The sequence below is a fragment of the Mustela lutreola genome, chromosome 3, assembly GCF_030435805.1.
Source record: "Mustela lutreola isolate mMusLut2 chromosome 3, mMusLut2.pri, whole genome shotgun sequence".
Classification (NCBI taxonomy): Eukaryota; Metazoa; Chordata; class Mammalia; order Carnivora; family Mustelidae; genus Mustela; species Mustela lutreola.
Genome location: NC_081292.1, coordinates 19,188,457 through 19,214,943, shown reverse-complemented (window position 1 = coordinate 19,214,943; position 26,487 = coordinate 19,188,457). Strand labels below are relative to the sequence as shown.

General features: G+C 39.6%; 2 protein-coding genes across 4 annotated transcripts in view; one reads left to right on the top strand and one right to left on the bottom strand.

The window, feature by feature from the left end:
* The window catches only part of MTBP (MDM2 binding protein), a 75,674-nt gene extending 63,284 nt beyond the window's left edge, over window positions 1-12,390 (top strand). For all 3 annotated transcript variants that reach the window (XM_059165713.1, XM_059165712.1, XM_059165711.1), the window contains 5 exons: window positions 4,769-5,035; window positions 6,890-7,139; window positions 7,731-7,844; window positions 11,201-11,266; window positions 12,035-12,390. In XM_059165713.1, the coding sequence (XP_059021696.1) occupies window positions 4,769-5,035; window positions 6,890-7,139; window positions 7,731-7,844; window positions 11,201-11,266; window positions 12,035-12,073 (736 nt within the window). In that variant the 3' untranslated portion in view covers window positions 12,074-12,390. The remainder of the gene's footprint in view (window positions 1-4,768; window positions 5,036-6,889; window positions 7,140-7,730; window positions 7,845-11,200; window positions 11,267-12,034) is intronic.
* A 12,385-nt stretch (window positions 12,391-24,775) lies between these two features.
* SNTB1 (syntrophin beta 1) overlaps window positions 24,776-26,487 on the bottom strand; it is a 229,588-nt gene continuing 227,876 nt past the window's right edge. Inside the window, exon 8 of the mRNA XM_059165709.1 lies at window positions 24,776-26,340. The gene's annotated coding sequence lies outside the window, so the exon portion shown is untranslated. The remainder of the gene's footprint in view (window positions 26,341-26,487) is intronic.

The window sequence follows — 26,487 nt, the reverse complement described above, 5'->3', positions numbered from 1 at the left end:
TATATATCGAAAAGGAGATCGTAGAAGTATTTTTTTGTTTTTATTTTTTGTTTGTTTGAGACCTGAAAGATGGTTAGAAGTAGTAAATTTGAAAAGTGACCAATGATAAAATACATGCCTAGTTTACCATGTCCAATTTTAAATACTACGAGAAAAGATCTTATTGAAAATAGCAATAAAACCATAAATATTAGAAGTAGTTTTGCAAGAAATGTAGAATGGAAAAAATTGCAAATAACCTATATCAGGGGCATAAATGCAGCGTTGATTACTTCAGGGAAACATGCCTTGTTTCCCTATGCACATATCATATTCTAGAGGCATTAATTCTTGTGGAATAAATATAAATATTTAATATAATTTTTAACAACTTTGAAACTTTGGCTGAAATAGTTCTATAATTTATCTCCTTCCTTTTATTTAAAGAATAAGATTAATTTTATCATATAGCCAGAAAATTGTATTTTAAAGCTATTAATAATTACAGTGTAGAACTAGAACTAAATAGGAAATCCAAGGAAAAAAGCAAATATACATACGAATTTGATCTACTAGAAGAAAAATTTCAAATCATAGGGCAAAAGATGAACTATTCAGTAGATAGCAGTGAGAATATGATTAAATATGCAAATAAAAATAAATTAATTTAAAATGATTCTTGGTTCACACCAAATATCAAAATAAATCGCAGAGTATTCAGAATTAAAAGTGAAAAGCTGTGGGAGGAAAGGACTATCATGAAATTTAGGGGAAAATCTGTTCTAGGGGTGGGGAAGACTTTTTTAATACATTGTCAGGAAGAAACCAAACAAGAAAAGAATGATAGATTTGTCCTGATTTTGAAACAACAATGTCAATAATTGATAGAAACCAAAGAAATTCTTAAACTCAGGATTGAGCTGAGGAGAGTATTTTTAAGCATAAATTCGGAGGTATTTTCTTTTGTAATTAAAGAATGCTGGGGCACCTGTGGGGCTCAGTCAGTTAAGCATCTGACTCCTGATTTCGGCTCAGGTCGTGGTCTCAGGTTCATGAACTTGAGCCCAGCATCAGCTCCATAGTCCACTTGAGTCCACTCCGCAGCACTGGAGTCCACTCGAGATCACCCTCTGCTCCTCCCCCTGCCTACGTACCCTTGCTTTTTCTCTCTCAAACAAATAAATAAATAAAATAAAAAATGTTTTAAAGAGAGATTGCTTACAAATCAATAAAAAAAAATAAAATAAATGCTCCTATGGAAAAGCTGGCAAAATCTTGAACCATTTGTTTACCCAAGAGGAAGTACAGATCACTGATATACATGACACGTTTTTATCAACTTTTTAAAATCTGCTTTTTAATTCACGTTCTTAATGTGAATTGAAACAACAGCGAGGACACTTTTCACTTACGAAGTCATGTTAGTGGTGAAGAGACATGAATGAGTAAGCCAGCCCATAGAAGTATAAATTGCTACAACCTGCCTGGAGGGCTGCCCAGTAATTTACCAAAACCCATGCAAATGTTCATAACATCAGATTGATTAATGTAGCTTAATGGGGAAAAAAGTGTGTACACTGAAAGGTATTATGCAAGGGTATTTTCCATAATGTTATTTAAAATAAGAAACATTGGAAATGTCTAACCGTAGGGGCTTGGTTAAATACATTATAGTACATCCATAAAATTCCGTACAGTCACCAAAATGGTTGAAATTGAAGACTGATAGTGACAAGTACGCACAACAGCTAGAACTGTAGTACATTGCTTGCGGGACTATGAAATGATATCTCTACTCCAGAAAAGGATCTGGAAAGTTCTTATAAAACTAAACATACTCAGATCCTGTGGTTCAGCAGTTCCAACACTAGGTATTTTCCCAAGAGAAGTGAAAACACAACTCCACAGAAGACTGGACCAAGGAGCAGTTTTATCTGTAACAGCCCCAACTGCAGACAGCCTAGGTGGATGTCAACAGAGTGGATAGACCAGCTGGTGTATGAATACAGAGCAGGACTGTCAGCAGTAACAAGGAACATACAGTAACATACATGTACATCGGTACATACAATAACATTACCCTTCTGTCTGCATGTGGAAACAGTTGAAGTCAGAATCTGAGGACTTTAAAATGACTAAGAGGAACTACCTACCCCTTTAAACGAATAAGTCTTTCAGTGACTCCGTTTTCTTTACTCTGAATTTGTGTTCCTTAATCTGGGGGTATTGAGATCGAACTAGGGAGGTTGTAGGAGGCGAGCACAGTGAATCCAGGAACGTGCTTTTTTTCAAGAAGACTTGGGCATGTGGGGGGCGGGGAGGGGGGCCTATTTGTTTTCAACATAGATAATGACTCCACTTGTAACAAAATTCGAGTGTGATGTCAAAGTAATTATGAAGGTGAAGGAGAGTTCTGTCTTCCTCATGCTGCTGTAAGCCATTGGAATCTTTGAGCTCTTCCCATACCAAACGTAAAGAATATTTGGAAACTAGATATATATAACTGCTCAAGCACAAATCAGTATTTTCTTAAGGCAAAATAAAACATATCCCATGTAGCTTGTTTTGTTTTTTCACTCATTTTATCCTGGAGCATTAGATACCATTGATTGTAAGATGCACAGTTTTCTTTCACAAGAAATTAAATTCTGCTGTGAAACTATGACGGTTGGCCACACCAGCATCCTTTTGGTTTCAAATTTATTTAATCTGTTCCAAGACATTTGGCAATTTCTCCTGCCTACATTGACATTGGTGTGTGCTGGGTAGTATCATGCCTCTTATGTAGTTAGCAAACAAAATAGCTTCATCTTCTTGAAGATATTTTTCTTTCTTTGGATGCACAAAGCATTTGGTTATTGTTTTGCAAGAAAATACAGAAGTGTAGTCATTTATTACTTCACTAATATCAAATATCCACCGTTCCTCTCTGTTTCCGTTGCTTTATTATTTACAAGTACTTTTTGTTTCAGTGCCAGGTCATAGTGTAATCATTTGAAGACATTTTAAATGGCAAAGTCAACTGGCGCAGTACACATAATTCATTTGAAGGAGTGACATTATGAACAGCTGTGATCAAGAGATATTAAAACTGGAAGGAAAATACCTGCATGTTAGATTCAAAATCCGAGTAGAAAAAAATACTCATTTGAAGTCAGACTGTATCTTTTTTTCTCAAAAACTTTCTATAGGCTCATCAGGCATTACGTTGCCTCTTGCCTAGAACCTTTCCTAACATTCATGGTTCTTGATTTTATTTTCGATTCCATCAGTTGCCCAGGAGAGAAATGGAACTCATCTGTAATCCTTAGAATTACTGCTGGTTTTCAATGACATGTGTTTTATTAAAAAACAGACTAGAGCAAGAATGTCACAGAACTGAGAGACCTCGGTTCTAGTTAGAGTTATGTCATGGCTGCACGTTCTGACTTAGGATCTCAGTGTTCTCCCCTGTTAAATCAAATTGTTGGGTTAGATTGGAGATTTTTCAGGCCTAGCTATGCTTTAGAATCACCTAGACAGCTTTTTAAATAATGTGCATACTATAAAATTTGGTGTGGTGGCAAATAAACCTGCCACTAATAATAGTAACACTAGCAACAGTAGCATGCATTTTCTGACTGTTTTGCTTCCATGTTCTAGGCACTGCTTCTGAGTGCCTACAGGTGCCCAGGGCACATGCAAGGAATCCTCATGGTAGCTCGTGGAAATGACTGCTATAAATCTCAGATTGCAGAGGAGGCCAGCAGAAGCATAGATAAAGTTAAGTAATTTGGCCAAGTGTAAACAGCTCATCAGTAGTGGAGCCAAATTTAAATCCAGGGATTTCAGCTCTTAGAAATCAAATATGAAAGTGGCAAGGGAAAGAAAAAGTCCCTACACTTTGACCAGGCAGGCATCAGATATTAGGGTAATGATACACTCGTTAGGAGCTGAACTAAAAGCTTATGGACCCAAAGTTCTGGTTTTAGGGAGCATCTTAGAACTTTACAAGGCAAGAGGATGGCTAACGAGGAAGGGTTTAATTTGGATCACCTCCCATGACATCCGTGAAGCCGTTTGTGTTTCCCTGATGCAGCTGTAGCAGAGAAGAAAGTGAAGAGTTGTCCAAGGTCACGTATCTCATAGGTGATGTTCCTGCTGTGCCTCTGTGTTGTACTTAACAACACGGGATTTCTTTAAGTCCAAAAGCATTTACTGAGCTAACATCTCCTTGATTCCTTGGATCGGATTTTGCTAGAAACCAGATGCACAGGGACAGCCAACGTGTTTGAAGAAAAATCTGTCAATCAAGCAGTAAGGGGGGAAGGGAGTTTCAAAGAAAAATTCCAGATGTTCTGAGCTGTCTTTTTTGAGCCAGTTAGGATACCTTTATACCCTTTTCATCTTTTTGTTGAAAATAAACTTGCCCTTTCTAACAGAAGTCAGCATTTCACGTTGTTACATATTAGCTGTGCTGAGGAATCAGAGGTTGGCAGAGATTTAAAGAGTATTAAAACAGCAACTCTATTATTCTGAAAATAAGCCAGAGCATTAACTTAATCTGTTGCCCAGAAATAGTCAAAGAGGAATCAGATTATACTTCAGATTTTTAAATCTTTTGCCATATCATCTAGCAGGCTAGGAAAAAACTGAACTTGTGAGGAAAGTCGGCCACTCATTCAGCCCTCCAACAATTACTAGGAAGTTAAGAGGTTTTCAAGTAGATGTTTTGCTGTTTCCTCATTGGCAGGGAAAAGGCTATTGCTGTCGTGGAGCCTGTGATTTTAATGGTCTTTCTCTTGTTTAGATACTGCTTGGATGACCGAAAAGCTTTAGAAAGAGATGGGGGATTTTCTGAACTTCAGTCTCGTCTTATCCGTTATGAAACCCAAACCACCTGCACCAGAGAGAGTTTTCCGGTATCCACTGTGTTGAGCCCTCTTCCATCCCCTGCCGTCTTGTCAGAGCCTGGAAGTGTCCCTGATGGAGAAGCGTTACAAAGCGAGCGCCGAGCTGAAGTTTCTCGATTGAAAAGGAGATCAAAAGATCAGAATTGCTTTTATCCACAAAAAAGGTGAACTATTAAGTACATTAAAAATAGTCTCATGACGGGAGCACCTGGGTGGCTCAGTGGGTTAAAGCCTCTGCCTTCAGTTCGGGTCATGATCCCAGGGTCCTGGGATCGAGCCCTGCGTCGGGCTTTCTGCTCAGCAGAGAGCCTGCTTCCCCCTTTCTTTCTGCCTGCCTCTCTGTCTACTTAAAAAAAAAAGGTCACATGACAGAAAGTATGTTAGTGTCCACCCTTTTTTTCAAATTAGTCTTTCCTGTTTTTAAGTAGCTTTCTGCATAGATCTTAGATCAATTCCTTCATATCAGGAATTTTGGGGTTTTTTTTTTTGCGCACTTATCATTATGCTTGTAAGTTCTAAAAAAAAAAATGATTTGGGAAAAAAGCACAATTTCTTGCTTTCTGTTCTAATATATAATCCATTTGCATGATGGATCGTCAGGTTGTTAAGCCCTGGAACACTAGAGATCTGGTCCAATAGATTCAGTAGCAGAGTTGCCCTACTGAAGAGGGTCTTTCTTTTTTTAAAAAAATATTTTATTTATTTGACACAGAGAGATCACAAGTAGACAGAGAGGCAGGCAGAGAGAGAGACAAACAGGCTCCCCGCTGAGCGGAGAGCCCGATGCGGGACTCGATCCCAGGACCCTGAGATCATGACCTGAGCCAAAGGCAGCGGCTTAACCCACTGAGCCACCCAGGCACCCCTGAAGAGGGTCTTTCTTGCTAGCTCTTCTCTTCCTGGCTTCTTGCACTGCTTTCTGCCTGCCCAGGCCCCTGAAACATTGTTTTTGTAAAATAGAGCTTTAAACACTGCATAATATTATATGAAACTTTTCCTGGTCCTTTTTTTGCTACCTAATAAGTAAAATGTCCATATACTGGAACAGAAGTTTTCATAAACACTCTCATTCCCATTGAATTTATATATCTTTAGAACCTTGGTCAAAGTTAGGTCTTTAGCATCTAAAGCATCTTAAATTTTTACTGTATGTAAATCCTTCAAAAAGTATAAGATATTATTAGAATGAGACTTTTAAATCTTTTTTTACCATTTGAAAATATGAGAGTATTTTTTTAATATTCTATTATATTCCATTATAATAATTCTACTATATTCTCTTATAATAATAGAACTATTTCCCTAATATGGAATAACTAAATTATTTTTATGGGGACTTCACAAATTCATGGTACTTTTTAAATGTGATAAAGCTAAAAAGCAAATCCATTAACATTTCCAATCCTGTAATTTATAACAGTAACTTCCTTATTTGTGACTTGTGACTAATAAAAAGACATGTGTTCTAGAAAAGAAAGTACACTGTGGCCTGTGGTTTAGCAGAATTGAAGGATGTCGGACCCTCTCTTGTGAAAGGAAATTCAAACATTTTAGAAAGAGCCAATTTTATAGTTTTATTTGTATTTAATACTTATTTTGTCCACGTAATTGCATAGGTACAATAAGTATAGGCTAAGGTGTTTTTGTCAAAATTATCTTCATAGAAAAGTATTAGTACTTAACAGATGATTATTAAATTTTCACATTTCACCACCTAGAATGCCAGAGCTGATTTATGTGAGAAGTTATAAGGCAACGGTGACACTGCTTGTTGCTTTTCCTATTGGCTGAAATTCTAGTTATTCTTTGCTTTGTATGTTTTAGTCACTCATTTGAAGAACAGAGCAACTTTATAGTATGATGTCACATTACTTCTTTAAAGCAGTAGTAGCAAGAAATTTTGCTTGCTTTTCTTGGGTTTATGTTTCAGTGAACATACTTGTCATGTTTAGGACAGAAAAATGGATCTCATTGTTGATTCACTTAATCTGTGTTTTTGATGTATTTCTCCACAATAGACTTGTGAAGTCTGAAAGTTCAGATTCTCTTCTTTCTCAAACAAGTGGCAATACTCATCATCATCATCGTGTGGTGACATCCAGAAAACCCCGAGCAGAGCCATCATTACCTGTGACTTGTCCATCAGTTCCAGTTCTAAGCTGTGAAACTCCAAAAGTCACTACAAAGGCCAGGTCAGGTCAAAAAAGTGTGCATGGACCAAAAACATCAAGACAAATGAAGGAATCGAGATCACAGAAGCACACACGGGTAAAGATTTATTTCCTGTTTCTTAGTTCTACATGGGAAGAAATTCCTTTATTTGGTTCACTTAAAATATATGTCTAAAATCTTATGAGTGAAATGAAATGGTATGTGTAATGTACTTTAAAACAACCCTGAATAAGAAGGACAATGGATGAGTGGGCAGAGGTATAAATGAAACCAAATTAGCCACAAATTGATCCTCATTGAAACTGGTTGATCTACCAAGATAGAGATTTGTTATAAAATGTTCTCTCTACTTCTCAGTGTTTGAAATTTTCCATAATAAAAAATAAATACACCCCCATATTTATCCCTAATACATGTAGCTTTTACACCCAGATTTTGATTCAGAACTCATGATTTGAATTCCTCTTCAGATACTGCCATCATTTCTTTCTAATAGATATCTGGTGACATGTATGACCATGTAAATGTTCCAGATTTCTTTTTTTTTTCCTAGTTGTTTTGTCCTAGTGAACTTGTCTTTCACATAGTTACATGATGATGTAATTCACACAACTGAACTCTAAAGATGAAATAATAGGTTTGTACCTTTTCCAAGAAATATTAGTCATATGTTATGTTCTATCCAAGATACTGAAAGAGGTGGTTACAGAAACCCTGAAGAAACACAGCATTACTGAGGCCCATGGATGTTTCTCTGCATGCAGCCAACGTCTCTTTGAGATCTCCAAGTTCTATCTGAAGGTATGGTGTCTTCTCTACTAACAGTAAAATTGAAGTCATGTTCTGACGTTCCTCGTTGACATAAAGTCATTTTTAGTGAGTTATTTTTATACTGATAGCTAATAATCTTTCCCAGATATTTTAAGTGGAGATAGAAAAGTTGGAGCCAAAGTATATCAGACTTGTTTCATTTTTGTCTTCATATGAAGAAAACTATATTTAAAATGTATCCTCAGTATTTCCCTAACAAGTCTTTGACTTAAGTTGATAATAAGGTTTAAAACATGTTTTTTTTCTTTTTTTAAGATTTTTTTAATTTATTCATTTGAGAGAGAGTGTGAGCACAAGCAGGGGCAGAGACAGAAGCAGGCTCCCCACTGAGCTTGGAGCCCTACGTGAGGGTCTGTTCCAGGACCCTGAGATCATGACCTGAGCCAAAGGCAGATGTCCAACCATCTGAGCCATCCAGGTGCCCCTCAAAACATGTTTAATTAGTAGTTTTAATATATAGTAAAAAGGCAACTGGAATGGGTATCAGAATACCTCATTTCTAATTTTGAGTCCATTATCGCCTAGTTGTAACACACTGGACAGATCAGCGACTCAGATGACGCTTCTATACAACTTAGATGATGTTAGGTTATGTCCAGTGAAGAGTTTTTGACTCAAATCGCAGTTTTGTGTGGGTTCTTAAAACTGCAGATTGACCACATGCATTCAATTCACCTTCTTTTTAAAATCTCTCAAGAAAGATGGTATTAAAGTGCAAAAACAAAGAAAAGAAGAGAGAAAAAAATGTTTAGCCCCTTGTGGATTGGACAAGACAAAGCACACACAAGTGTGGTATCTCAGAGTTAAGGAAGTTAGAACCTAAGTGCCTGTGCCGTGGAGCGCCAGTGAGACTCGAACCTCTTCAAGGGACAGTCTCTGAGGTGCTTAGGATTTGAAGATACCGGGTATCCTGGAAAGCAGGGGTGTGTCAGGTGGATGATAGGGGAATTGAATAAACTCTACAAAGTGAGCCCTCAGCTTCCTCCACAAGCCCTCCCACGGAGGTCACTACGAGGTACACTGCACGTTCGTCTCTTCCCCCACCTCTGTGACGCTGCCGGAAAGAGCCTCTGGAGAAGAAGGAAGTAAAGGTCCCAAGGGAAAAGCCGACGGCCGCCTTAGCACCCTGCCTCGTGAAGCCACCAGACAGAGCTTCCACTAAGATTCAGGTCTCATTTTTGTGTATGATTGGACTGCCAAGGATTAGCAGACTTTTGAGACTTTTTCAAAAAAAGAGATACCAGAACATAAAGGAATGAAGGGAACTCTTAAGGGGCAGAATGCTATAAAAGACTTTAAAAAACTATAATTTTCTCAGAAAGAGAAAATATAATGTAATTGGATCCATAAAGCTAGAACAGGATGCTGTTTCCAGAATCTCTGTAGAAGATGGAGGCTCTTTGAAATTAAAAATACAATAAAATCAATCCTACAGAGAGGCTGAATAGTTGAGATTAAGAAAGTTTCCAGAAATTAGAATCATATGACAAAAACATGAAACATAGGATCAGAAAATGGCGGGACTAATCCAGAAGATCCACTATGCTACTAATAGAAGTTTTAAAAATAGAGAATAAAAGAAAGCCAACTATCAAAAATCTAACCAAGTTTTCCAGAACCGAAGAACACAGGAGCCATGGTGGCACACAGCTTGTCCAGCCCAGTGAATGGCAGTTCTACAACAAGCCGCCTCATTGTGGGATTCCATACCTCTTGCAATAGAGAGAACACTTCTTAAAAGCTTCGCAGACGGGAATTTTGCATATGAAGAACTGAGACTCAGAATGGCCATGGATTTCTCCACATTGAGTAATGTCATATGCTAGAAGACAGTAGAAAAGTACCTTCCAGTCTAAGGGAAATGAGGTGACCTACTTTGTTATACCTGGTCACAAATTCAATCAGATATGAGGATTCTGAGATAGTTCAGATGGGGAAGGTCTAAAAAAAGCAGTCATTCGTACATCCTCAGAAGCATGGGCAAGAGAACGAAGTTCTGCAGAACAGGGATGGAGTCCAGAAAGAACTAACCCAGGGAGCAGTCAGACCAGATCAGAGCAGGCTGTGGGAGAAGGATCACCAGAGGGAAAAATCAGAATAATAATGAAAAATCAGATTTTTTGAAAAACTGAACCAAGAGGTTAGCCAGTGTATTTGAGTATTTGAAACAACTTTGCTATTTGTACATTTAATCAGGCGATTGTAGCATTTGGCAGGGGGACCCAGAATTACATACATGTCAAATGAAGCAAATATTATTTAAATAGAGATTAAACAAACATTAGATCATTAGAATTAATCGAATCATTAGATCATTAGATTAAACATAAGATAATTAGAATACCATCACTTAGCTCAGGACTGAGCTGTATGTACGTAGGTTTAATCATGCAGACATGGACTATTTAGTGATCGAAACTGGTGTAACAGTTACTGAGAAGGAGAGCGAGGTGGCGGGATTCAGAGACCGGAATCCATTACCTTTGTAACTGCTAACCACGATCATCATCTAAAATTGCGAAATCCAAAAGCAGCAGCATAAGCGTATTATTTAGAAACATGCAGGTGTACATAAGGGAAGCAGCTGAAAAAACTGAAAGCAGCTTTCTCCCCTCTGGGAAGCCTAACTTAGAGGGAGAGCCAGAGGACTGCTTTTTTTAAATACAATTAGATTTTTTTAATTTACTTTGTAATCTAATTTGATACAATCATATTTTCTAAAAATCAGAGGTTTCAGTTTCCTTTCCTATGTGACTCCCTCTTTGTTGTGGAGTAAAATAACCAAAAAGAAGAGAGAAAAGATATTTTATCTGAAAAGTAGGTATAAATGCTGTATATTCATTTCCTGAGTACCAAAGCATTTGTGGACATTTATAATCGAGGATGGGGCTTCGATTTGGTTAGTGCTTCTGGGAATAGGAGGTTAGAATCACAGAAATGTGGGGGCACCTGGGTGGCTCAGTTGGCTCAGCATCTGCCTTTGTTTCAGGTGATGGAGATCCTGGGGTCCTGAGATCTCCTCTCCCTCTGCCTCTGCCACCCATGCTCTGCCCACCCCAACTTGTGCTCTCTCTCTCAAATAAATAAATTAATTTTAAAAAAAAAAGGAATGACAGAAATTTATGTATGTGTGTTTTATTGTTAGAGAATCTTGATATTTGGGGATAAAGCTAAATTATAATAATACTTCAATTTTTTTGTAGTATTTCCTGAGTCACACTGATACTTGTAGAATGATTTAGGATAATCTCAAGTTTATTTAATAATGACTTATTCCCTGTAATTTAATGTACAATTTGTGAAATACTTTATTTTGTTATTTTTAGGATCTTAAGACTTCAAGGGGTCTATTTGAAGAAATGAAGAAAGCAGCAAACAACAATGCTGTGCAGGTAAATAACTGATCCCTAAGAAACTCCATTCAATTAAATTGCTGTTTTATTTCAGGACAGCTACGATGCCGTCACATATGCTGTGTGAGAACTCTCTTTTACATACTTAATAATAGGCTAATGCAAACAGAGCATTTAGGAGTTCTTAACAGACAGCTCAGTTAACAAAAGGGTTTCTTTTTTTTTTTTTTTAAGATTTTGACAGACAGAAATCACAAGTAGGCAGAGAGTCAGGCAGAGAGAGAGGGGGAAGCAGACTCCCCGCTGAGCAGAGAGCCCGATGCGGGGCTTGATCCCAGGACCCTGAAATCATGACCTGAGCCAAAGGCAGAGGCTTTAACCCACTAAGCCACCCAGGCGCCCCAACAAAAGGGTTTCTAAAGGTGATGTTAAGAAAGAAAAACTGTTAAATAATCCAAAGTGCTGGAAAAATGAATCCAATATCCATAGTTGTTTTCAAAGTTTGGTTTAATTTCTTTCTGGTGACCCTTGGGAAACAACCGGAAAAAAAGGTGAGAAAACAGCGCAGAATCTTCATTGTGTCGGGTGAGGGCGGTTATGGTACTCTACAGTAGGAATCCAGCTTCAGTTTTATTTTCTTCAGTTAGAAAATAAAATGTGTTTTTTAAGATAAATTGTGTTTTGAGATTTTGACATGTGACTTTGTTTAAAATTTTCTACCACAATTTAAAAGTTTTAACTGTATCTTTTTCTGTCCCTTGTGTTTTCAGTAGAAGTAAACAATTATCTTATTTTTTCTCCTTCTAGGTGATTGAGTGGGTATTGGAAAAGACAAGCAAGAAATAACACAGAATCTTTCACTTTGGACACTTATAAATTGGACAGAGCTATTGCTACTTCGTTAGTTTGAAAATTATAAAAATATTTTAAACTTTATTCAGAGAATAGATATTGCATCTCTAAAGAATTTCATAAATATCCAATATTTATATAGTTTTGAGGATGCTCAGTTAATGCGTTCTTTAATTGTATACTTATTTTATAGTTTCACCATATTTTAATTTTTAAAGTTAATATTTTTATATATGTGTTTAAAATTTTACTCTTTGTTATTTAATAATTTCCAATAAATTGAAAATGGTATTTCTTTTCTTCTTGGTAAATGTCTTTGTTTTTAGGCTTATTGAAATTACTGAATTTCAAGTGAAATATTGCCAGTGGCTTTTCTTATGTGACCCAACAGCATACTTAATTGGACGATTCCTGGTTTAGAAAATATTGGTAAAAAAAAATTCACACAGGTAGCCATCTTCCCTTACCCCCGCCCCAGAGCCACTGCTCTTGGAGCTATCAATGTTTATTTGGGATTAAAAACAAAGAAAGGGAAGAAATTGTGAAAATAAGATATAGTGAGAATGACTAAGTAGAGATTACCAGAAAATAAGACCTTTTCCCATGGTACAAAATCAGGGAAATGCAGAAAATACAAAACAGAGTAAAAAACAAATTCCAACATTGCCTCACTGTCTTATGTAACCACTGTTAATATATTTTTTAAAGATTTTATTCCTTTATTTGAGAGAGAGAGAGAGCAAGCATGAACTGGAGGGGGAGGGTCAGAGGGAGAAGCTGACCCCCTGCTAAGCAGGGAGCCAACTCGGGCTGGACCCCAGGACCCTGAGATCATGACCTGAGCCACCCAGGCACCCCACCACTGTTGCTATTTTAAAAATATATATATAATTATTTTTTAAATATTTTTAAAATGGGGGTCATCCATATGTGTGTATGTGTGCTCATACACATATGTGTATTAATTTATAGGTTGCTTTTCACTTAAAAATGAACCATGAATTTTATATCATGTATCATTTTAATTACTGCATAATACCAGGGAACCACAATTTGTTTAACCAGTCCCCTTTATTGGACATACAGGCTCACTTTTTCCGTATTATAAATAAAACTCTAATGAATTTTCTAATATATCACCAATTATTCCTTAGTATAACTTTTTAGGAGTGGAATCTGTGGCTCTTAGATTGATGGTAATATTTCCAAATTGCCTGTCTGAGAAATTAGTTTGGACACCGACCAGCAGAGTCCCTGTTTCCTTTTTCTGAGGACGGAAAATAGTGCTGATGAGCATTTTATTTAAAATATATAAAGAACCTTTACTGTTTTACATTATCTAAGTTTTTGTTTTTGTTTTTTTTTAAATAGGCAAGGAGTAGAAAAAACATTTCACAAAAGAAGATATAGGAATGGCAATAAACACATGAAATGATGTGCAGTATCATCAGCCATCAGGGGAAGGCAAATTAAAACCATAATGAGAGGTCACTAAACACCCACTAGAATGGATCCAATTTTAAAACTGATGATACCATGTCTTGGTGACTATGTGGAACATTTGGAAATCTCATGTATTGCTGGTGGGAAAGGAAAATGCTATAATCATTTTGAAAATATTTGACTTTCTTATAAAATTCAACTTAACACTCAGCCATCCCCTATTTACCCAAGGCAAATCATTACTAAATACTCACACCAGCTTAATTTTTTAAAAATTTTGTTATTTAATTTTTAAATTTGTTATTTAAATTCAATTTAGTTAACATACCCTATATTGGGGCACCTGGATGGCTCAGTGGGTTGAGCCTCTGCCTTCGCCTCAGGTCATGATCCCAAGGTCCTGGGATTGAGCCCCACATCGGGCTCTCTGCTCACCAGGGAGCCTGCTTCCTCCCCCGCCCCTGGCCTGCCTCTCTGCCTACTTGCAATCTCTGTCAAATAAATAAATAAGATCTAAAAAAAAAAAAAAAAAAATACCCTGTATTATTAGTTTCAGGGGTAGAATTTAGTAATTCATGAGTTGCATATAACTAACACCAGTGCTCATTTCATCAAGTGCCCTCCTTAATGCCCATCACCCAGTTACCCCATCCCTCCTCTCCTCCCCTCTAGCAACCCTCAGTAAAACAAACACTTATAGTTAAGAGTCTCTTATGGTTTGCCTCCCTTCGATTTTTATCTCATTTTATTTTTCCTTCCCTTTCGCTTTGTTCATCTGTTTTGTTTCTTCCACATATGAATGAAATGATGCCATTTTTTTTCCTCTGACTGACTTATTTCCCTTAGCATAGTACCCTCTAGTTCTATCCAAGTCCTTGCAAATGGCAAGATTTCATTCTTTTTGATGGCTGATTAATACTCCATTGTAGAGGTAATACATCTTTTTTATCCATTCATCTGTCAATGGACATCTAGGCTCTTCCCATATTTTGGCTATTGTGGACATTACTGCTATAAACTTTGGGGTGCGTGTACCACTTTAAATCACTATGTCTGTATCCTTTGGATATATATTTAGTGCGACTGCTGGATCATAGGGTAGCTCTATTTTTAGCTTTTTGAGGGACCTCCATATTGTTTTCCACAGTGGCTGCACCAGTTTGCATTCCCACCAACAGTGTAAGAAGATTCCACTTTCTCTGCATCCTCGCCAAGACTTGTTGTTTTCTGACATCTTAATTTAAGCCATTCTGACCAGTGTGAGGTGGTATCTCACTGTGGTTTTGATTTGTATTTCCCTGATGTCAAGTGATGTTGAGCATGTTTTCATGTTTCTATTGGCCATTTGTATGTTTTCTTTGGAGAAATGTCTGTTCATGTTTTTTGCCCATTTCTGGATTGGATTGTTTGTTTTTTGGGTGCTGAGTTTGGTAAGTTCTTTACAGATTTTGGACACTAGCCCTCTATCTGATAAGTCATTTGCAAATATCTTCTCTCATTCTATAGATTGCCTTTTAGTATTGTCAACTGTTTCCTTTGCTGTGCAAAAGCTTTTTATCCTGATGAAGTCCCGATAGTCATTTTTGTTTTTGTTCTGCTTGCCTTTGGAGATGTGTCTAGCAAGAAGTTGTTGCAGCTGGGGTTAAACACGTTGCTGCCTGCATTCTTCTCTAGGATTTTGATGGATTCCTGTCTAACATTTAGGACTTTCATCCATTTTGAGTTTACTTTTCTGTATGATGTAAGAAAATCATCCAGTTTCATTCTTCTGAATGTGGCTGTCCAATTTTTCCAACACCATTTGTGGAAGACACTGTCTTTTTTCCATTGGATATTCTTTCCTGCTTTGTTGAAGATTAGTTGACCATAGAGTTGAGATCAGTTTCTGGGTTTTCTTGTCTGTTCCACCGATCTGTGTTTCTGTTTTTGTGCCAGTACCATACTGTCTTGATGATTACAGCTTTGTAATAGAGCTCAAAGTTCAGAACTGCGATGCTTCCAACTTTAGTTTTCTTTTTCAACCGTACTTTGCCTATTGTCTTCTGGTTCCATACAAATTTTATAATTGTTTGTTCCAGCTCTGTGAAAAATGTTGGTGTTATTTTGATAGGTATTGCATTGAATGTGTAGATTGCATTTTTGTCTTTTATCTCTTATTATAGTCTTTGGTTTAAAATCTAGTTTGTCACATATAAGGATGGCTATTCCAGCTTTCTTTTGATGTCCATTAGCATGGTAATTTGTTCTCCACCCCCTCACTTTTAATCTGTAGATGTAAGTCTAAAATTAGTCCAGCAGCATATTGATGGGTTTTGTTATTTTATCCAGTCTGATACACTGTGCCTTTTGTTTGCAGCATTTAGTCCATTTACACTCAGAGTAAGTATTGATAGGTACAAATTTAGTGCCATTGAATTACCTATAAAGTCACTGTTCCTTTAGAATGTCCTTGTTCCTTTCTTATCTTTGTTACTTTGGGGCTCACTCTCCACTCAAAGGATTTTAATATTTCTTGCAGGGCTGGTTTAGTGTTCACAAATTCCTTTAGTTTTTCTTTGTCCTAAAAACTCTTCACTCTCCTTCTGTTCTGAATGACAGCCTTCCTGGATAAAGTATTCTTGGTTTACCCTGAGCACACTGAATATATCGTGCCAGTCCTTTCCAGCCTGCCAGGTCGCTGTGGACAGGTCTGCTGCCAGCCTTATGTGTCTACCCTTGTAGGTTAAGGACCTCTTTTCCCAAGCTGTTTTCAGGATTTTGTTTTTATATTTGAAATTTGCAAGATTCTCTATTATATGTCAAGATGTTTACCTATCTTGATTGATTTTAAGGAGGGGTTCTCTGTGCCTCCTGACTTGAATACCTGTTTCCTTCCTCAAATTAGGGAAGTTCTGAGTTATAATTTGTTCAAGTAAACCTTCTGCCCCTTTCTCTTGCTCCTTGTCTTTTGGGACCCCTACTATATGGATATTATATCACTTTCTGGAATTGCTGTGTTCTTTCAGTCTCCCTTAATGATCTAATAGTTTTCTTTCTCTCTTTAAGTTCCTTATTTTCCCTCATTTTATCTTCTGTATCACTGCTTTGCTCTTCTGCTTCATTCATCCTCATTTTATTATAACCTTTACTTGGGATTGCATGTCAATAATAGCATTTTTAATTCAGGTCTGACTAGATTTTAGTTCTTTTATTTCTATAATAAAGGGTTGTCTAGTGTCTCCTCTGCTTTTTTAAGCCCAGCTAGTATCTTCATAATCATTGTTTTAAATTCTAGTTCTGACATCTAACTTATATCCATGTTGATTAAATCCCTGGCAGTGAGTCCTACCTTCTGTTCTTTCTTTTGGGGTGAGTTTCTGTGTCTTGTCATCACATCCAGAAAAGAAAAAAAAAGAGAAAAGGCACAAATAACAACAATGACAGCAGAAAAAAATGAAATAAAACAGAAGAAACAAAACAAAAACTACACCCTGGGTGTATTTTTATCTGCTTGTGAAAAGAAACTAGATCTTAACTTAATAAAGGAAGAGAAACATATGTATAGTATATATTTAATAAATTAATAAAAAGTATTAATACTATAGTATATAGTTCTATAATAACAATAATTTATATATAATAAAATAAAAATAACATAAAAGTAATACAATGAAGGGGGACAAAAATAAAAATATCTGTATACAACATAAAATTTAAAATTAAAAAGTAATAAAAATGAATTGAAAAAAAGTACTGAAAAAACAATACTGAAAGACTAAAGAATAAAAGCACAAAGAATGCTATCTAGTGTTTTCCCCAGGAGCCGAAGCTTTGCAGCCCTCTATGATCAGTAAACTTGCTGAGAAACAGCTGTCCTGGCTGGTTTTCTGAAGGAGGGGCTGTTGGTGGACTTGCCCAATTGCAAATGCACCCAAGGCCGGTGTGTAGGGAAGCGGGGATCAGTGTAATAGGCTCCCGTTTCCACTAGGTGGCGCTGTTTTGTTCCCCGAAGCCTTTCCACACTGATGGGCGGGATGAATATGGCACCCCCACCCCACTCATTTAACCCCAGGACTGAAAGTTCATACTCCCCACTCTTCAGTGAGCCCTGACAGAAAAGCAATCACTCTTGTCTCCCCAGTTTCTGTCAGGACTCTGTGTCCACCCAGCCTGTAACAGTTTTGCCACTGAGTTTCAAAACCGCAGAGTTTGTGGACTCCTCTGGCGCGCACCTGTGCTGTTCCTCCTCTGAGGATGGGGGTGACGGTCCGCTGCGCTTCTGCCTCCTGCTGGGCGCCCGCCAGGACAGCGGGCGCCGGACTGTGGAGCCCCTCATTCTGCACAGAGCAAAATGCCGGCGCCTCGATTCACTCTTCTCAGCCGGCCTCCCTGCTCCTGTGCGTGGAAACGGCCACACTCAGGCACCCCCACTCTTCTCGTCCTCAGACAACGCCGCCCACCTGGGCTTCCGTCCCGCTTCGTCATCCGAGCACCTTTAAGCCCGGGACATCCCCCTGCAGCAGGCTTCCAGAAGGTCCGACTTCGTGCTCTGCTGCTTGTAATACTTCCCGCGGCCTCCTTGAGCAGGTTGCCTCCCCTCCACCGTATCCTCGGCTCTGTCACATCAGATTCCAGTCCCCACACCTCCTACCCTCCAAAAGGTAGTTCCTTTTCTCCTGGGAGCATCACAGCATTTCTTTTCTCAGATCTCCCATGGATTCCGCACGTGTTCCGGATGATTCGAGAACTACCCGGCTATATCGGAGGCCCCAGACGGACTTGAGCTTTTCTCCTCCCCCACCATGTTGGCTTCTCCTCCCTGGCTTAATTCATTGTTTCTTTTTAATTCTTATTAAGTTCAGTTAGCCAACACACAGTACATCATCACTTGGGCAAACCGGGCATGGGTTGGCCAAACAGCCCAAAGGCATGTCAATAAGGGAACGGATAAACAAATCATAAAATGTGTATATAATGAAATACCACTTACCAGTACAATAAGACAAACTAAAATCATCAGCCACATGGATGACTCACAATACACTGAGAAGAAAATGACAGATATGTGAAATTCTAGAAAAGAGAAATACAGGGTCCAAATAGTTTCCTGGGGCCAGAGGTTGGGGTGACTGGAAACTGGCACCAGGAAACTTGGTGGTGGTGTAGATGTTCTATAACATGCGTGGGATGGTGGCTACACTGCCTACACACAATTTTTCTTTTTTAAATATTGAGTACTTTTATTATTGTGCTGCATTTTTAAATTCTTTTTTAATTTGACTACATATGCATTTATCAAAACTCACCAAACCACATACTTGCAATTGGTGCATGCTGTGTAACACGGCTACTAGAGCGTTCTCTGATACTTAGTAAAATCACCCTGCCTTATTTCCTTTTAAAATACCATTGTCCTCGGGACGCCTGGGTGGCTCAGTTGGTTAAGCAGCTGCCTTCGGCTCAGGTCATGATCCCAGCGTCCTGGGATCGAGTCCCACATCGGGCTCCTTGCTTGGCAGGGAGCCTGCCTCTCCCTCTGCCTCTACCTACCATTCTGTCTGCCTGTGCTCGCTCTCTTTCCCTCTCTCTGACAAATAAATAAAATCTTTAAAAAAAATAAAAAATAAAAAAATAAAATAAAATAAAATACCATTGTCGTATCAAAGTCATAGTCCCAGATGATTAGTAGTAGATCCAATCTACTTGATGAAACTTGCGTATTCTCTGTCAGGTTGAACTGTATGAAACTGCTGATCCCCAACCAATTTTGCTCTCGAAAGAGTCATCAAATGCAGTTTCCAAAGCACTGCGCACTCACTACAGCTCTGTTGGCTGTGTGAGGCCTGTGAGCCTGAGGAGATGACTGGGTGGTGAAGGGTGGGAGGTGAAGGCTGTGGAGAGAGACAAGGGAGACCAGATAGATCCTCGCCAAGAAAACACAGTAACTCCATTCGTGTTTTGGAGATTTTGTTGAGCTCAAGTTACATCCCCAAAGCGAACTGGTTGTTTTGACTTGGAAAACTCTGTTGGTCTTGTCAACTGATCGGAGAAATCGGTTCCTAAACTTTGAGTTGCCTTCCCGGCATGATCTCCACATTGCCTACCTCAGGGCCTGAATTCCCAAGTAAAAAGTGGTTCAAGAGACTTCAAATAAACGTGAAGATAAGCACAAAGGAGAGACCTAACAGGTCCAGAGACGTAGGTCAGCTTTTGACCGTGCAAGATTTTTTAGCCGGGGAGCTTTGGGCAGATCGCACTTTGTGCAAGCTGAGCTCCCAGCAGAGTGGGCTGGCCTGGAGGGCAGCTGCGTGAACTTGGGGGCTCTGCTTCCCACGAGGAGCCCCGCCTGCCAGGCAGTTGCTCTGCCTTTACACAGGGCGAGCATCACAGGGACCTTCCAAGGGAAACGCAAAAGAGGGCAGAGACGGGGCTTCGACAGCAGCTGTGCTGGGGCATTATTTCCTGGGGCTGGCTGGGAACGATGCTGAAAGCTCTCACTCCTTAAGATGAGAAGTTTGGAAGGAGGGAAAGGAGGAGCCACTGGGCCCCTCCGGCTGAGCTGCATTCTGCAGAGATGGTACGTTTGGCAACACTGTTGCCTGCTGGAGCTGGAAAATATGTTGCATCTAATGAACTCCTGGATTCTTCTGGTTATTTCTAGACAGAATGTTAAAAAAAAAAAAAAAAAGTGTCAGTGGACCCTTTGTTCATTCAGCTGAATGTGGTATGATGCAGGAAAAGAGAGGTGAGCCGGAGAAGGAACTGTGCAGCTTTCCAGCATTTAGAGGAAATCCTGAGGGATGAGGGCATTACGGATCTGAAAATAAAATGGTTTTCCACGTCCAGCATCTTTGATAGCGAAAGTCTCTCAAAGGAAAAAGATCGAATTTAAGGTGTGCTTATATAATCCTTGATTAAGACCTTAGAAATATTTATAGCTAGTAATTTCAAAGCAGACCCTTCTTAAAAGCAGAAGGGCTTTTAAGAATCTCGGTGGGGGGCACCTGGGTGGCTCCGTGGGTTAAGCCTCTACCTTCGGCTCAGGTCATGATCTCAGGGTCCTGGGATTGAGCCCCACATCGGGCTCTGTGCCTAGCAGGGAGCCTGCTTCCTCCTCTCTCTCTGCCTGCCTCCCTGCCAACTTGTGATCTCTGTCAAATAAATAAAATCTTAAAAAAAAAAAAAAAAGCCCACAGCCATCATGAAACTCACCCTGTAGAGTGGATAACTTGGTGGGTTTGGTACACTCACAAAGTCGTGTGGCCATCACGGCTATTTCCAGAACATTTTCATCCCCCAAACAGGCCATATCTACTGGCCGTCATTCCCTATTCTCTCTCCTCCCAGACCCCAGCAGACACTGATCTACTTTATATATCTCCAGATTTGCCTCTCCTGGACATGTCATGTGCACTGACTCCTACAAATTATAGCCTTGTGTGTCTGGTTTCTTTCTCTCAGCGTGAGGTTTTCAAGGTTCCTCCGTGTTGTAGCCTGTGGCAGGCCCCGTCCTGTTTCAGAGCTGAATCGTTCAAGGTGTGAATCAGCCACGTTTTGCTGATCACCAACTCGCAGACATCTGGGCCGCTTGCACTTTTCGGCGATTACAAATAAGGCAGCTATGGACTCTGTGAACAAGTGTTTTGCAAGGACATACATTTTGCATTATCTTGGGTAGGTGCCGAGTAGAACTGCTTTACTGTACCATAACTCCACGTTTAACCTTTTTGTTTTCATGGTTTTCCAAAGCAGCTAGTGGTACCATCTGGCCTTCCACCGGCCATGAACGTGTTAGGGTTCCAAATTCCCAGCATCCCTTCTAGTACTTGTAATTATTTGTCTTTCTGACAAATGACATGAAGTGGGAGGAGGGATCTCACTGTGGTTTCGATTTACATTTTCCAGATAACTACTAACGCTGAGCATCTCTTCACGTGCGGGTTGGTCCGTTTACGTATCTTCTTTGGAGAACTGTCCACGCAATTCCTTTGACCATTTTTAGTTGGATTATTTGTCTTTTTGTTGTTCAAATGTCAGAGGTCTTTACATATTCTGGATTCAAGGCTCTTCTCAGATATATGACATATAGACATTTTTCTCCCATTCTGTGGGTTATCTTTACACCTTATAGTTTTTCTCTCATATATTTAGGTCTGTGATCCATTTTGAGTGGATCTTCGTGTAAGGTACGATTAGGTGCTCACGCTGGTTGTGGAATGTCCAATTCCAGGTCCCCAAGAAGTGAAGGGGAAAAGGGAGAAGAGGTGGGGAAGGCGGCCAGCAGAGCAGGTGACACATGACTCCTGGGCCACGGCTTGCCCTGTAACCGGCTCAAAGAACACAGCCTGTCGAGCCCTGGCGGGCGTGTTCTCAGTCACAGGGAGTGTCTAAGGGCACACAGTGTATGCAGAAACCATATCTTGGGGGCAGTACACAGAAGGACAAAGAGCATTCTTTTCCCACTTGGCTCCTTCCTGTTATGAGCTCCTGTTGGGCCCCCCAAAGCTTGAAATCCTGTACAGTGCCAGACTGCTCAGGTCATTCATGGCCGCCCAGGACACAGTTCTTAGGGCCTAGGGTGTGTGGCTTTTCACCCAAGTCTGGAATTGATGGCAAAACCCAGAGATGCGAGGATGCATCTCCTCCGCTGGCTGCCTGGTGGCGGTAGCCAGCGGACACGGGGCTCGGAGGGGCAGCATTTCCGAGCAAGCAGCCGGTCGGGTCTCAGCAGCACAAGCCCTCGGGGCAAGCAAAGCCGGCTGTGGTGGGGCCTCAGGCTGGGCCAGCAGCGGAGCGTCTCGGACGCCAGACAGCTATGCCCAGCAGTAAGCCTCCGTGCGCTCGGGATTGTTTAAAATCGATATTCCCTAACTGTAAGGTAAAGAAGTTTAGGAAAGGAAAGTCATAATCATAAAATACGATGCACTTCAATATGGAGATGCTGGGGCACAACCACACTGAAAGGTAAAATAACTCAGACGCCGTGTCTCTGAGATGCGTGTACACGGAGTCCGGTGTTCCGTGTCGATGACTCGAGCACCGCGTACACACTGGACCTAGGTGACTCGTTCTGATAAAATGTTTGATAAAACGCCCTGAACGAACCAAAACCACAGTCTTCCTTTCATATACGTGCTAGGTCCATACCTAGAAAATTCAGAATGTATTGTGTCGGTCAAAACACGTTTTCCTGTGTAAGGTGTAGTCAGGGTCTAGACTCAGATAAATCATGGGTTTCACCTACCCGAACAACTCACAGGACAAAACAGTTTGTGGGAAATGGTCCCCCAGGATGCGGGGACTGTCCTCCTGTTGCAGGACATCTACTGGCAGTGGCTCCTGTTCAGTGAAGGCCAAGTGTCTCCCCCGCCCCCCATCATTGTGAAGACAGCACGAGCACAGATTCCCAAAACGTCCCGGCAGGTGCCGTTCTTCTGGAGAATCACCTTTTAAACAACACATGGACTCCATATCCGTATCCATACGTCTGTGTTTTTTTTTTTTTTTTTTTTTTTAAAGATTTTATTTATTTATTTGTCAGAGAGAGAGTGAGCAAGAGCAAGCACAGGCAGACAGAGAGGCAGAGAGGGAGAAGCAGGCTCCCTGCGGAGCAAGGAGCCCGATGCGGGACTCGATCCCAGGACGCCGGGATCATGACCCGAGCTGAAGGCAGCTGCCCAACCAACTGAGCCACCCAGGCATCCCCATACGTCTGTGTTTTTATCTGTATTTTGCAGAAGTTGCCCTTAGGAACTTTGTCACAGTAGCACTTAAGAGATGGGTCCTTGTCACGCTGCAGAATCTAGTGCATCTAAGCGCTGGGATTTGTTTGGCTTTTAATGATCTTCCTGACCTTTTTAGCTTTATTTTACAACGAATGCCACCAGGATGATTCTTCCATGTTAGTCTTTGTGCACTTTATCTCTAGAATAATTTTTTTTTTTTTAAAGATTTTGTTTATTTATTTGACAGACAGAGATCACAAGTAGGCAGAGAGGCAGGAGAGAGAGAGAGAGAGGAGGAAGCAGACGCCCTGCTGAGCAGAGAGCCTGATGCGGGGCTCGGTCCCAGGACCCTGGGATCATGACCTGAGCTGAAGGTAGAGGCCTTAACCCACTGAGCCACCCTGGCACCCCTCTAGAATAAATTCTTACAGTGAAAAGGTACATGTATATTAGAATTTTTCTAGATATTGCCAGATAACCTTGCAGATAGTTGCCAAATGTAGACCTACTAACGGCCTTATAAATGCCTGCTTTCCTATTACTCTCCACCACTAAGTAGTATGGAGAGTTTTAATCTTGGCCAATCGGTTCTTTAAAGATAAAAAGAAGGAATTTGAGGTGTCCAACTTAAAGCCATTTTCAGATCATTTTCTATTCCCTGGTTTCCCCCAGCCCTGATATGTCTTTTTATCCTCTAAGACATTCATGTGGAAAAGAGATCAGACTTCCAGTGTTTTCTAGGGTAGAACAGGGTCATGACTGAAAGGCAGACCTAAATTTTGGCTCTAAGAATAAGAACTTTGCAACAACTCTCACTATCCAGCAGTGGAAGGAACTGCCTTGGGAAAGAAGGAGCTCTCATCCCATAGCTGGGAACTTCCCATGTCAGGCAGAATTAACCGTAAGGGATATACATACAAGGTCGGCATTCCCCCAAATGTACTACTTAGACCAGGAGTGTATGTGGGATGACTCTGGGTGATACAGACTTCTTAAAAAAATTTAATTGGCGCACATTCATTTTTATATGTATATATTATGTTGCACTGTTACTAGCAAATCATATACCCTAAGATCCTAGGGTAGTATTGCTAAAATTATAAATAAACTTTGGGCACTAATGGGCTTGATGACCTCTGAAGTCTCTTCAAAAGTGAGATTCTACAGTTCTAAATGTAATCTCACTACTACTCGATTTTCAAATAGTAGAAAGACTTCTCAGCCATAGACTAAGATTAATAATAAGCAACTGAAACACAAACCAAGTTGTAGTAGGACAGAGAACTTAAGTATTTGGAGCTTGGCGTACAGCTTAAATTCCATGAAACTTTTTAGTTAAAATGAGAGCCAAGATCCCCAAGTCCCAGATGCAGACGCATCCTGAAATTATACACAACCCTCCCCCCCCAAAAAACCATATTTTCCAGTGGCATCCTCCTGTACCCATTAGCACCTTCTGGAGCCAGTCCTGGAGGAAGAGAAGAGCAGGTTGTGTCTTCACACTCCCTCTATGGCTTTGATGAAACCACCAGCCAGCCGGTCCACCATATTCAGAGGTGAATATTTATTTAATTCATATATAAATTTTACATGACATCCATGGTGCTATAAACATAGGCACATTTTTTTTTTAACTCCATGTACATTCAAAAATTACTCCCTCACCCCTGTCCACTCCAATCCCCTCAAGATGGAATACCTCGTATTTGTAAAAGGCAGGCCAGAAAAGCTTCTCATTAATTTCAGGCGAATGCATTTTTTAGCATTTTAATTATATCAATTGAAAGAATTAATTAAACGCCCTACCTAGGTGTTTTTAAGAGGTTTATGGTTTTTTTCTTCTACTTAGTTCAAGTCAGGAAGGAGATTGGTAACTATATTTCTATTGGCCTTCTTTAAATCCCTGGGATGCTCAGAGCTCCCTGAACCTCACCAAGAGCAAATGGGTGGCTTCCCACAAGGACAGCTGAAACATCAGTCATTAGTATTGGTTGGCCCTTAAAGGGACATATGTGAATTTAATAATTCATTGATACCAATAAGAAACGGATTAAACACAGAGCAGATTGGCCAAAAACAAATTCTCCAACTCTACCCAAGCATGATCCAGACGTCTGATTGTGTGTCATTCACAACATTCAAACACACATCAAGACAAGATTAAAATTTACAGTGTAAAATCATTATGTACTTTCTTCAATTCAGAAACAAGGAAAAATGAGTATTTGAAATCAATTCACCATAGCCACTCTGATATGACACACTTAACTTTGAAGGAAAAAACAAGGATTCATATACATAATTCTCTTAGTAAAATCGTCTACTTCTTGCTAGTACATTTTAATTCAGAAAATGCATTTATTTATTCAAATGTATTTTTTTCTAAAATATAAATATTTAAATTAAGTTTTTATAAATGCAGAGAATGTAATTTGTTGACCCCCACCCAGATATTAATCAGTCTAAAACTCAAGTGATGAAGAAATATTTGTAATTATGATCATTTTAATTCATCTATAAATATAGAATAGGATCTTTGCAATTTAATTATGAGTAATTAACTCATACTTCCTATAGTACTGAGCACCTCAGATTACATATTGTTGAACTATTGGCCTTAATATATGTATTTTAATGTTATTTACAATGCATAATTCTCGTATGACAACATTCCAGTGACTTCGAAAATACGTAATGAAAGAGTGCAGTCTAATTCACAAACGAATCAAAGCTTCCCTATAATATTCAGGTGGGACTTCACTCTTGAGCATTTTAAAATGGGAAACGGAAAAAAAAATAATCAGTGACCTAAAGCTGTGTTTCCCAAAGTGTTTTTTGTATTTTATTTTATTTAAGTAATCTCTACACCCAACATGGGGCTTGAACGGAAGACCCCGAGATCAAGAGTCATATGTTCTACTGACTGAGCCAGCCAGGCACCCCTGGTTCGTTTGTTTGTTTGTTTTAAAACACTTGCTTCCCAAAATGCTGTCAGAAAGGAGCTCTGTAAGCTTTAAAGTGTAGGAATGGTACAGGGGGTCCCCCCTTGAAGAATCACAATGTATACACTGACGTTTTTGAGGAGGCCCACAGTCATGATATCTGTTTCACTTTCTTACCTCTATTATTCAACACATTTTTTTTTTTTTTTTAAAGATTTTATTTATTTATTTGACAGAGAGAGATCATAAGTAGGCAGAGAGGCAGGCAGAGAGAGAGAGGAGGAAGCAGGCTCCCCGCTGAGCAGAGAGCCCGATGCGG